Here is a 13640-nt window from a genome sequence, read left to right on the forward strand (position 1 = left end):
TCTGCCTGGAATCTGTTTCCTCATATGTTTCCATGGCTGTCTTGCCTGCTTCAAGATTTTGATCTAACATCATTCTCTCAAAGAGTCTATCCCGACCACTCTATTTAAATTTCAACCACGCTGTTATGGGTTGATTATTGGTATGTTGGAGCCCTAACCTCCAGTACTTCAGATTCAGAATGTGACTGTATTTGCAGATAAGGTCTTTAAAGAGACGATTCAGTTAAATGAGGCCATTTGAGCAAGGCCTAATCCAGTTTGACTAGTGTCTTTATAAGAAGAGGAAATTTGGACACAAAGGAAGATATCAGAGGCCTACCCTCAGACAGCAGAGGCCATGTGAGGACACAGTGAGAAGGCAGCCACCTGCAAACCAGGGAGGGAGGCCTCAGGAGACACCAACCCAGCTGGCACCTTGATTTTGGACTTCCAGCCTCCAGAGCTGTGAGAAAATACATTTCTGTTGTTTAAGACACCAAATCTGTGATATTTTGTTATGGAAGCTCTAGCAAACTAACATACAGCCTAACTTCCACAGCCCTCGCAAACCCACTGAACTTGTTCTATTTTTACCCAGAGCACTTTATCACCCACTAACATACTATTTAATTAATCCACTTAGCATGATTATTATCCAACTCTCTGCTATACGAGGGCAATGATCTTTTGCTTGTATGATGTATTACAAGTTCCAAGAATAGTGCCAACCAAGAGGGTACATACTTCACAAATACCTGCTGGATAAATGAAACCTAACAATACATTATCTCTATGTATCCCCTTCCTCTCTTTCTGTGTTCTTGTTCGAAGGTCCAGTTGCCAATTCAGCATCTCCAAGCCCATAGCTACTAAAACGCAGCTTAAACGCCACCACTGCTAAGAATGTCTCTCTTGCCACCAGCACAAAGTGGATTCCCTCTTCGAATTCTACTAAAACACTGCCTGTACCTCTCTCCTGGTATTTAACACATTCAAGCCTGTAATAAGATTGTTTATATATGTTTTAACTTCTCTACAAGCTTCTTTCTGGTGCAAGCTGGTGTCTCATGCATCTTCAAATATCTCTTTTGCACATAGTGGAGCAATATACAAATAATGTGGCATTTTTCAGGTAGAAGAGGATTTTTTATAAAAGAACACTAAAGCATAATGAAGTATAACTCTTCAAGTATACAGATCTTAAATTTTATTATTTTTGAAGCATATATTTGAGCTATATATTCTATTTGCTTTTAGAAAATTTTAAATTGATATAAATGGAACACACTTTGACCTCTTTTGAGGACTCCAAAACAACTGAATGATGTTAGTTGCTATACTTTGCACTGATTTATCAGTATCCGAAAGAGGGCTTAGGATTACTTGGAATGAGTATTGATCGCAACTACTGTTCTAAAAAATGCTGGCCTGGGGACTTCCCTGGTGGTCCAGTGGTAAAGAATCCGCCTTCCAATGCAGGGGACGCGGGTTCGATTCCTGGTAGGGGAACTAAGATCCCACATGCCACGGGGCAACTAAGCCCACACAACACAACTACTGAGCTCGTGTGCCTCAAGGAGACAGCCCACGCACCCTGGAGCCTGTATGCCACAACTAGAGAGAAAGCCTCATGCTGCAACTAGAGAGAAGCCTGCGTGCTACAATGAAGACCTGATGCAGCCCAAAACATTAAGAAAATAAATACATAAATATTAAAAAAAAAATGCTGCCCTGAAAAAGTACCTGGTGGCAGCCTGAACAGGGATAACTTAATTTTTCTGATGAGCAAACAGGTATGGAAGAATGTAAACTTGTCCAAGGTCTCCTGCTAAAATGAGATGGTGCTAAGATTTAAGTTTAGGTCTTCTTGGCTGCCAACACCAGGTATTTCTATCAGAGCAGGACATCACCATAGACACTTATCACAACGTAAGGTTGAAAGAACAATGTCTTCTGGAAATAGCAGTGTAATGGACTAGTAACAGGACTAACCAGCTCCCATGATCTTGGTAAAAATCACTTGAGTAACTCTGACCTCAACATTCTCTTCTGAAAATAAAGTCAGACCAAATAATTTTTATGATCCATTAAGATTTTACACGTCTATGATCCAATAGCATATTCCAACAAAACTATTTATGTAAGTAGCATAATCTACATAATATTGTTTCTATTATTGTCAGTGTGTTGTGCACCTTCACTATTTTGAACTTGAACAAGCTTTTTAACCTTCCAAGATCAAAGACTAAGTCTTTACTTGGAGATGAGCTAGGAGGGCATCACTGGATGACACATTTGCATGCATTTGGGTATATGCCCAGCAGTTGGCTGTATAGTTTCCCTTGGGGAATCTTTAGTAGACACAGCATAAAACCCATCTTTAAAGTTCTAAAAGCCGTTTATAGAACTGGCTTTAAAGCTCTTTGAAGACTTTTGACTTTTGTTTGGCTCAGGGAATTGCAAAATGTTTAGGAAACTCTTTTATGTATACCCCATAATAAAACAGGCTCTGTGTATCTCAAGGGTGTATTACAGAAGAGGAACACGACTTACTTGGTAGGCTTTAAAACTCTTATCTTAACCTGGTAACTTTGCAAAATGGAAATCTTCCCATTGTAGAGGTGATAATACTGAGCTAGGGGAAATTTAAAACTTTCTCAAATGTATATACAAGCTGGAGAAGAAAACTGCAGATACAAGACAGATCAACTGTATATATATATATATATATCTTACATATAAATATAAGTATATATAATTGTGTGTGTGTATATATATGTATGTATGTGTGTGTGTATATATATATATATATATATATATATACACACACACATATACAATTACAGTATATCCAAGGTGGTATCTTTTTGTTCCAACAGGTTTACCATAGTTAAAGATTGAAAGAACCTAGAAATTTCTATATTATTAAAAACATTATAGTGCAATCATTGCACCTATACTATGTTCACTGTAGAAAAATGAGAAAATACAAATACATAGAATTTTATATATAAATCCCTCATAGGATATATGACTTTTGAAACAAATGAGAAAATACACATCACCTACTCCTATTTGAAAATGTGCAGTTATAACTCCTTTGTGTACAATTAGAGAGAATTCAGACTTCCAGGGCTCTGGATTATCTACAACAGTTTCTATAATGGGAAGAAGTACTGGGCAGAGATAAGAAAGCAGAACTACAGCAGAGATTACAATGAGTAGCTGACATAGCTGAGATCTGAAGAAGTGATATAGGCAAGCAATCACAACCCTACCAACTTTGGGGAAGACATGTAGTGAAACAGCGGTATAAGATGTGGTTACTTTGTCCCCTAAAATACACTGGTGTGCAACTTAGTCAAACATCCAATGACTACTTATTAATCATTTATTATGCACCAGGCATGGTCTACACACTAGATTACAATATGAACAGAACACACAGGATCCATAAAAAGAAGTTCATATCCCGGTTTTACAGACACTTGTAAATAATCTAACTTATTTTAGATCATGGTCATTTCTGTGGAAAAGGTGACCATATATCCCAGTTTGTCTGTGACAGCCTTGGTTTGTGCCTATATTCTTGCTGTGATTATTAATATGGCCTCCCTTTACTCTCCAAAGTGTCCCAATTTTGGCCACCCTATCTGTAAAAGGAATTTCAGAAAGGTGATATAAAAGAAAGTCACTGTAGGAGGGGTTATTTTGGATTGGATGATCAGGAAACGACTTACTAAGATGATGCTTGAGCTGAGAATTAAAGTCATCAGACAGCTCTTCAGAGTCAGTTTGAGTTTAAGAAGGGAGCATTGTATCATGAAACAAAGATATAGTTTGGATTCTGCCAAATCTAGTTTTATATCTTACTCCCACCACATCCTAGGTTTGGCATCATGGACTAGGCTCCCCATAGGGTGCTCAAGTGCTCTCGTTTTAAGTCCGATAATGTGAGTCAGAAAGGAACACATTAAATTATATGGAGAAAGAAACTGATACTTATTTATAATATCCTCCCACAAATCTATATTTTTGAACAGATATACGGTAAACACTGTGTTAGGGTAGAGCTGGAGAATTAAATATATTTATGTCACTTAGAAGACTCAGGTCTACTTGAGATACACCTCTAACACCTGAATCTGTTAAATAATACAGTGTTGATGACTAATTAAATGCTGAACAATGGGGGACACACAACTTGTACTATGAGAGCTCAAAAGGGAATGAAATCAATGCACATCAGAGAGTGGAGACAGCTCCAAGCAGGTAGAAATGGAATGTGAACAGGCACTTAACTGATTCACTGCCTGATTCGCTCAGTAAGCCACAGAAGCACCTTCCCGGACAAGGAACAGAACCTTCTGGTGGGCTTGCTTTGCTGGTAGTTTCTGCAGCAATCTGGTAGTGTAAGCAATTTGGCTTTTCAGCAAAACTTCCTTCTCCTGCAAATAAACCCACTGATCCTCTTTCTCCCAGCTGCTTTCTTACCTTCCTTGTTTGGCTTCCCTCTCATCGGCTTCTCTCCCTCTAATTTTCTTCAAAGGAGCATATATATATATATATATATATATTTTTTTTTTTTTTTTTTTTTTTTTTTTTTTTTGCGGTACGCGGCCCTCTCACCGTTGCGGAGCACAGGCTCCGGACGCGCAGGCTCAGCGGCCATGGCTCACGGGCCCAGCCGCCCCGCGGCACGAACCCGCGTCCCCTGCATTGGCAGGCGGACTCTCAACCACTGCGCCACCACGGAAGCCCCCAAAGGAGCATACTTTGAAGGCTTATTGCGTCACCTAGGTTGCTCGTTGTCCTCGCCTCTCCTTGGCTAAAACCACAAGAGACAGCTGTCCTCTGCTTTCGGAAATCTAAGCACACGTTGGTTTGTGGAGTTAACTGCCCTGCATTTATTTGCTGCACTAGCAGAGCAACGTGGGGCAGGCGGGAATCATGAAATAGCGTACAAAACCACAAGCCTCAGCCCTTAACAACCACTTAATAAACTTCAGTTGAATCAATAAATGGCAGTTACGGTTACTGAAAACTAACACAATAAAAGGCAAAATAGTTTTTAAAAATGCAGTCATCTATATTGGTTACTTTAGATTTATGCCGAATTACCAGGCAGCATAATGATGAGGTATCCAATCACCTTTAGGGAAAATTTATTTTTAAAAAAACAGAACATCCTATGGATATCAGCTTAGTAATAATGACAAAAGCTACCCATTTATGGGATGTTGGCTAGCAAGAGAAATCTACGTAGGAATATCCCCATTTTACAGATGAGTTGACCCAGCTCAGAGCAGCTGGATGACCTTCACAATCGTAGAAATAAGGATAGAGCTGGAAGTCCAGCACAAGGCTCCTAACTCTTCCTCTGTGCATGCTATTGCGCTCCAGAAGCACAGCTGGGGGTTAAGCAGAGAGAACAGCTCCTCTGGAACATTCTAAGAATTATTATTTTTTGTTTTTAATGTAATATATTCATATTATGGTCATTAAGACTATGATGTAAAGACATTAGAGGGAGCAAAACAGAGCCAGACAGTGAGCCAGACATGAGACACATAAAGAAGGGTGTCTAATGATGGAATCCCTTTCACTCCTCCAAGCAAAATTTTACTCCTTTTACTCCTCCAAGCAAAATTTGGCATAGTTCTTCTCCTACCTCAGCCACTCATTCAGTTCTCTGACTCACTCTTCCTGAAAATAATTAGTTGGCCCTCCTCAGCCATTATTACATGTTGATCTGCCTCAGAGTCCTATGCATTCACCTTTTAAACATATACACGCTAATATATATATATATATATATATATATAATAGATAACTAATAAGAAACTACTGTATGGCACAGGGAACTCTATTCAATATTCTATAATAACCTATATGGGAAAAGAATCTGAAAAAGAATAGATACATGTATATGTATAACTGATTCACTTTGCTGTACACCTAAAACTCACACAACATTGTAAATCAATGATTTATAATACTCCAATATTTACAATACAATACTCCAATAAAAATTCATTTGAAAAAGTAAAGTGAACATTGGTCCCACATAAAGAACATCTTGAGACATTCTGATGGTATTGAGTGTATCTATCAGGCAGAAGAAATGGAGAATGGTAGGCACAGAAACATGGTTTGCAAAGGTTGGATCAAAACTAGTTTGTTTGTCAAAATTGTTGGCATATACTGCAAAAAATATACCAATGACGATTTTCATCACGGCCAGTTGGACTTTGCTTTCTTCCACAAGGAAGGGCAGCTCCTCAGATCTTAGCCCCTTCCCTGCAACTCACAAGGTATCTCATGCTGGAAAAAGGAGTTTGGAGAGAAAATATACTTTATGAAAGAAAATCCATCATCGTCCTCAGCAAGCACAAAGCGTAACCATATCATCCTGGGCTGTAATACCATCTACCTCTGCAACAAACATCACACTGTCTTCCTGTGTCATTTAATGTGGCTGATTACGGTGACACCTCCTCAAAAACAGAGTCCACCTGTTTGAAGGTGTAGGTTCATTTTACTTATAAAGTTTAAGAGAAACAGAGAAATTTTGGGCAGAAGCTATATGGTCAAAGTAAAAGATAAACAGCGATCGTAAAAGATGTGGTGGATTGACAGGAACCTTACAAGCCAACCCAGGGATATGCTTAGGTTGCTTGTGCCTCTTTCAATATATTTTGAGGGGAAGCAATGTGACTAATGTTAGTAATTTTAAACAAAGCAAGCCTTGCCAGTGGTAGTCGGTGAATATAAAATAATAAATATGGCCATGAGCATGTTTCTCCTACTTAGTTTTCCCACTGGCTTCTAGGATGGGGTCAGCCAATGGAAGCACTAGCAAAAATTGGAAGGTTGGAGAAAGGAGAGGCCAGCAATTTTCTTTTTTTCTCTTTTCCTGAGCTCCCTTACTGTCAGGTCTCCATGGGTTGGCTATGTCCCTGGACTAAAGGCCACATCTCCTGTCAAGCAGTCTTCTGCCCACCGGTTCCCTCTCCAGGCTTCAGAAACGGCCCCCATCCCTTGCTCCTTCAGCGGTCTGCTATTATTCGAGTACCCCTTACCCCTTGTTGACTTCCTTACCCCTGCCCACATACATGGCCCCTTTAGTAAATTATTTTCCTGAGATCTCTTTCTTTCCTGCCAGGAAATAACTGATACATATCAAAATCGATGTATAATATCCTCAAGAGCCTGTATGGTGAAACTTCAATATTTCTTTGCATATTTAAATGAAGCACTGATGTGTAACTGTTGAAGTTTCTGCTAAGAAAGTCTGATTACTTTAACCAATAGCAGCAAATACAGCTCCTTCTATGAACATTAGCTCTTCCCTTGAGAGCACATGATTAATTTTGTCAGTTAGTCAAGAAATGAGTTTTAAGAGTTTAACATGACTCAGACTGTGAAATCAGATCACTTACTACTTTGAAGTTCTCACAATGGCCAAAACAATCTGCTCTTTGGAAGAGTCTTTAAGCCATATAAGTTCTACCTAATACACTAATTATGTGGTAATAATTATGTGGTAAAGAACTTAAAATACAAAGTTAATAAACATTAATATGCAGATTTTCTTCAGAAGTGAAAGGGGCAACCAGTATTCTGCATATATGGGTGTTTTATCCATTGAACCTAGGTATCCTCTAACCAGATTTGGTAGCCATGGCAGAATTTGAGATAAGGCAAGAAGCTGCGCCTCTCAAAATATCCCTTCACTCCTGGATGAAAAGTCAAATTTATTAATAGAGGCCAAAATAATTCTTCTGATAAAGCTTAAAATGTAAACTCTTGCTGGGAAAAGCAACCTAATTACAAATCTTCCCTGGCAGTCACGAAAAACATCATCCTTTGCATTCTTCTATTTGAGGGCAGGTTTCAACAGAAGAAGCAAATTGAGCATAACTTGTGGCATTTTATGCGCATTTCAGTAATGCAAATTTTACATAGTGCTATAAGAAATACGATCTCCCTTTATCAGCAAAGTTTGAATGAATTAAAAAACATAAATGTAATCAAGTATAGCATAGTTTCAGAGCAGGCAGGCCAAGCAAATATAAGCTGTTTCATTCAACTGCCACATGCCAGGCCCACGTGAACTGAGAAATAAAAACTCCTATCACCTTTTGCCAGGATGAAACCTGAGTTTTATGAATCTTTAATTATGTGAGGTCTTCAGGGACACATCTTTTGCATGAGATGCGTCGGCCCTGTGTTCAGATGTGGCAGGGATGACGGACAGAAGAGGACAGAGGGGATTGAAAACATGATTCTGTGATTTGTAATCAGGAGGCGAAAGAAGGAAGTGTGCGTAGCTAGAAACAGTTTTTCTTAAGTCTCTTATTTTGCTAAGCATCAACCTTTATTTTCTCTTCATGCTTTAAAAATGCAACAGAAAAACAATCTAAATCTTTAAATCACTAGCTTTGTGAATGGCTTGATCCACAGTCCCTTTAACAGTGATAAGGCTGGAAGCAATTCAATGCAAATTTGTAAAACAGATGCTCTCTCTCTCTCTCTCATCTAAAGTTCTCTACTTGATGAAATGAAGAATGCTTATGTCATGCTTTTAGTAATATAATTTTATTAAATTTGAAGTACTGTAACCCACTACTTAAACAGCAATTCAAAGCTTAAAAGAATGTTTCGGTTTGAATTGCCTCTGTTTCCCTCAGGTGGAGAGTTGAACTTCACCACACCTGTAGCTCATCATCTTGAAGCCTGAAACAGAGCTCCAGGCAATAGCCACTTCACACATATGTTTTGGGAATACCTGCTAATAGGAAAATGTGTTCAGGTCTTGATTTTTCAAGAAAACTATGTGCAGAGAATTGATAAATGTCCAAACAACCTTCCAAAAAGAACCATAAAACATTCCAATACTAAACTTCACACATAAAGAAGAGACAGTTTAAAATTCAATATCTGCAATATTATTTACCCTTTTCAACGGGTCAGCATTTATATGACAGGGTGTTCCTTGGGCTCCTATAGTACACAAATTGCCCATCAATAGAATATGTCTCATACTACTAGTGTCAGACTAAAATCCTCAAAATCAACTCCATTTCCTTAGATGTACAAAAATATATTGGTTACCATGAGCCACACCTAGATTAAATATAATATGGTACAAGAAGATGTAGGTGTCAAATTGAAAAGGAATTAGGATAACTGATCCTGTATTGCACAGCAGTACACTGAACATGGTGGCCACTAACTTTTAATATTCGCATATGGATTTCTGAGATTTATTATATACAAAAGAATCTTTAAAAATGCTTATATTTTCATAACAAGTAAGGCCAACACATGTGTTTGTAAAATCCACTCTTTGCAAAATGATTTGCCATGATAAAAATATGTAAAAAGTTTCTGGTCAAATGAAAGCATCTTATTTTACCTGGACAAATTTGTATTCCTGAATTTGCACTCTCTAACATAAAGATTATTTTAGAAAAAAATCACTAATTTAAAATTATTTATTTATAAGCAATCCTAGGCATTGCCAAAACTTGTATGAAAAGCTCCCAGAAAAGGAAATTGCTTTTCTCTAACTTGTGATAGCAATAAGGCTCATCAAAGGAGAGTTTGTCTTCGTGAAAATTTCTTTGCACTTCAAATTTTCTGTTTGTATAAAGGCATGGGCATTTTGGTATCAAATGAAAGGCAACTGCCAACAACACAGATTAAGTATTGCAGAAATAACCTGTTTCCAAATGTAAAACAAAATCACTATTTCCTCAGATCACATCTTTAACTGAAAAAGTGAAGATTAAGGGCTTGCTGGTAAAATGAAGAAAAAAAATCATCCAAGGCATATTCATATTGTTTTAAATTTTTGATAACTACAGAGACATATGCTGATTGTTCAGGATACAATTAGCAACTGCTTGCATATCCAACCTTAAAGCAAATTTTTTAAACTAATTCAACTCTGCTTCCTACTTTTTCATTAATTACTAGCTAAGGGACTTGAAAGTGCTCTAATGAATTTTACATTAGATTCTCCAATGTGAACAGTGTATATTATCACAGCATCTAGTAAACGCATAAATTGGTTTTTCCAAGTTGCATTCTGAGCAGTTGCAAAGATTCTGGCTGGATTTTACAACCTTTAGTATTAGGGACTGAGCTGAAAAGAATTTTTACGAGAAACAAGTTGCTGTAATCACATTTCCCAGGTCATAAATCTAACTTACTATTTTATAATAATCTGTCCTATTTCTCAAAGTTCTTATATTTTTCTCCTGTGGCTCAGAAAGAAGATAATGAATCCCACCTATATTGATTTCTAAATACGCATTAAATAAGGCTTAAAATATTTCTGCTATACTAGCTTTCCATAAATTTCATATTATAAGTTACCATGCAGTCATTAGCCAACCGCTACATTTTGGATTCAATGCTTATGGTTTATGACTTCACAACCATTTACCATCTTCATAAAATTCTTTGAAATCAGAAGTTTCAGAAAACTATACACAAACTGAGCAAGAAAAGGCAGAGCACTGCACCCAAATCCAGCAAGAAACAGGTAGAACCTTAAAACTGCCTTATCAAAGAGAAAATTACAGATCACCATGGAAACCTCATGCAAAACTTTCTTTCATAAAATATTTCTCTAATTTCATAGCTAGATTAAAGATCCCCTATTGAGCATTGTCCAATAAGACATGACATCCTAAATGGCACATCATCCTTAATTGAACGTTTATAGCAAATATATTGATATTATTGATCACAATTGACATGATACAGCAAACTCATATTGGGACTAAGTATACAACAAAGCTCCAAGATAACAAAAGGCAGGTACAGACTCTCAATAACTATTCTTAAAAGTGTCAAGAGCCACCACAATTTGCACTGCTTAACGATTAGTATCATAACAATCCTGTTATTATGTTTATGAATACTTAATAATGCTCTCAGAAAATCATTTGATTTTCACAGTTATCCCCTCAAAACTGTTTTTTCTGATCGGGTTGTCAACACAATCATATATGCAGTTCTGCTGTTCACCATAAAGACTTTACTTCCTAGAGAAAGTGTTGCTCAAATTCATCCCTCATCCTTGCAGTATAGTGTATAGGTGTTTTTTTTTTTTTCACTAACTCTTCTTTCTCATGATTTAGATAAAAGAAGACACGTGTGAGTTGAAAAAATAAAGCTAACAATAGTTATTCGTAGCCAGAATCAAAGTGTGGTATTTCATCAACCCAGCTTTGCTCCTCAGAAGTTTGAGGGTCCATTAAAAATATCTATTATCAGAGTCAAAGTAGTTTTGGTCCCACCTGTCACTACCTTAATTACGGCATTGCCTAGGAATTTCACGGGCAGCAAAACTGCTGGTTTAGGCTCATAATTTTGGAACACCTTAAAAAAATATTCTATCAACGCTTAGATTTAAATAGAGTTTCCATTTCAATTGTGCAAACTGTTAAACATTAAAATCCACTGCAATGAAACAAATATCAAAGCTCTCATGGACATTATACTCTTCAGCTGTTTTCACAATTGGCTCACATTTTGCAAGGAATTCAGAAATCCAAAAGAAATGTCCTTAACTCTTTCACTGCTAAGTTCTATAATCAAATACTAGAAATAATCTATGGATTATAATGATCAAAGGTAGAGAATTTCTAAATACCTGCAGGAAGAACAGCTTTGTGATTTTCCAGCAAACTGCAGCAAGCAGGAGGAAGGGAAGAAACCTCACACAATCATGCATTTAAAAAAAAAAAAAATCTTTCTACTCTGCAGACACTGCTTCCTGAGATTGAGACACATTTAACAGCGACACTGCCAAAAAGACACAAAAGATATATCCACAGAATCCAGTTCTATCCCAAAATTAGAGCTGCATTGCACACATTTTTAGAAACGTGAATCTCAGCAAACATAACTGTATTTTATTCACAGCATTATAAATAAACACAACATAGAAATAGTGAGCCTTTCCTATTCCATTTCAACTTCGGTACCATGCTCTACCAGCCTCCATTAAAAAAAAAAAAAAAAAAAGTCATTACCTGTATGAAGAGAACCTGTTAATAGCCTGAGAAGGTACTGGGCAAATTTCAATATTTCACGTTTACATCGTTTTCTACAGCCACTCATCTTAAGCAACAAGGTATTCCTCTGAGAAGAGCCAGAAGTCTTTGCCAATAGAAAAAAGACAGTCTCTGAGGGGAAACTTCTGTCTCAGTTTATGTCACAGGCTGCCTTACAACTCCTGTGGAATTAGCTGTTAGTGCCTGAATCAGAAATTCCTTTAAAAAGCTAGAGAAGCCGGATATAGATAGAACGGTAACAGGGTGGTGAGAAAGGGCTGCTTCTCAGGTCACCAAGTTCTTCTGTGGCAACAGATAGGCTGCCGGTTCCCACGTGTAGTAACCCACGGTGGCTCAGCTCCACATCCCCTCTCCAGGAGCAATCACAACCTCACAGACCATTCAGAGGGAGGCGGGGCCTGCAATGCCAGCTCATCAATGAATCAGCATGTAAGCAGGTGAGGGGACAGATGACAGGTCACTGGGGCTGAAACCCTTTGGATATCAGTAAAAGGAGCCCACAAATGCCATCAAGCCTGCTGGGGAGGAATCTCCTTGTCCAAGGCTGTACAAAATGATTCCCCCCGCCAAAAAGGCAAGTAGGAAAGCATGTTGTTCAAGGTCAGACACCAGACAATTCCCTGATACAGTGTTAATCAGATTCAGAAAGCCTAAATGGTGAAAAGGCTCATTTGAGAAGCTGACCCTGATTCTAAACAGATTTGAAGATTTACCACCAAATAGAGGCAAAGCTCTTTTGTCACATATAAATATATTCCACTTCATGGGCACAGAGGTGGAAAATAAGCTGTTACCTAAATCTGGCTGCGTTTTCTGCACTGTCCAGGCTCAGGGATTTGAAAATCAGGGGGAAAAAAAAATCATTGTCTCCTTTAAAATACAGTAGACTGGAAACCACAACTCTTAAGCCCCTATACTTGCTTCCAGGCAACAGAGCTCCAAAACTAATTTACTGCATTATCCTAAGAGAACGACTGCCTCAGTTTCCTCATATTTCTAAAAGGTAAACTGCAACTCGCTGGCTCCTTACCAGTTGACTTAATAGTGAGAACAATTGCAAGAGCTCACAATTTTCACAAAGAACTATTCTATTCAAGATAGTGTTACAGAGGTAGGCAGTTGCTATGAAAGCTAGAAAACTTCCTTGAATGTGCAGTTTTTGGGGTTTTTTTTGTTGTTGTTGTTTTTCATTCCTGAGTGCCTTGGGCAGTTTCTAAGATTTGTCGACACTCTATATTTCCAGGGTGTTTGGTAATTTATTTGTTTTTGCTGATTTTGTGTGTGTGTATCTCCTTGATATCTCCTTAATACTTAGTGTATGATACCTCCTTGATATTTAATGCACGTGGATGTGCCTCCTCCATTTTTTAAATACCTAGACAGGCCATTTTTTTTTCTGACAGTTGTAATAATTCTACTTGGAGCTAATATTTCCCAACAATACTATACATGAAATGATGTTCTTTTACAATAAAGAAAGAAGTACTCCTGGAACCATAGACTTAACAAGATCTAGTAGTAACTCGCTCTTTTCTGTAACTCTCCCATATGTCCACCAGACTCAGT

At 37.7% G+C, this 13640-nt stretch overlaps 1 protein-coding gene across 3 annotated transcripts in view; it reads right to left on the minus strand.

Annotated features, from left to right (window-relative positions):
• KCNIP4 (potassium voltage-gated channel interacting protein 4) overlaps nucleotides 1-13640 on the minus strand; it is a 1191601-nt gene that overhangs the window by 928039 nt on the left and 249922 nt on the right. Inside the window, exon 1 of one of the 3 annotated variants that reach the window (XM_067735632.1) lies at nucleotides 12033-12343. The exons of the other annotated variants lie outside the window; for them this stretch is intronic. Within the exon in view, the coding sequence (XP_067591733.1) occupies nucleotides 12033-12120 (88 nt within the window). The 5' untranslated portion in view covers nucleotides 12121-12343. Of the gene's footprint in view, nucleotides 1-12032; nucleotides 12344-13640 lie in introns of those variants that run through there. 3 annotated transcript variants of the gene reach the window in all.

Source organism: Pseudorca crassidens, chromosome 4 (assembly GCF_039906515.1).
Source record: "Pseudorca crassidens isolate mPseCra1 chromosome 4, mPseCra1.hap1, whole genome shotgun sequence".
NCBI classification, from domain to species: domain Eukaryota; kingdom Metazoa; phylum Chordata; class Mammalia; order Artiodactyla; family Delphinidae; genus Pseudorca; species Pseudorca crassidens.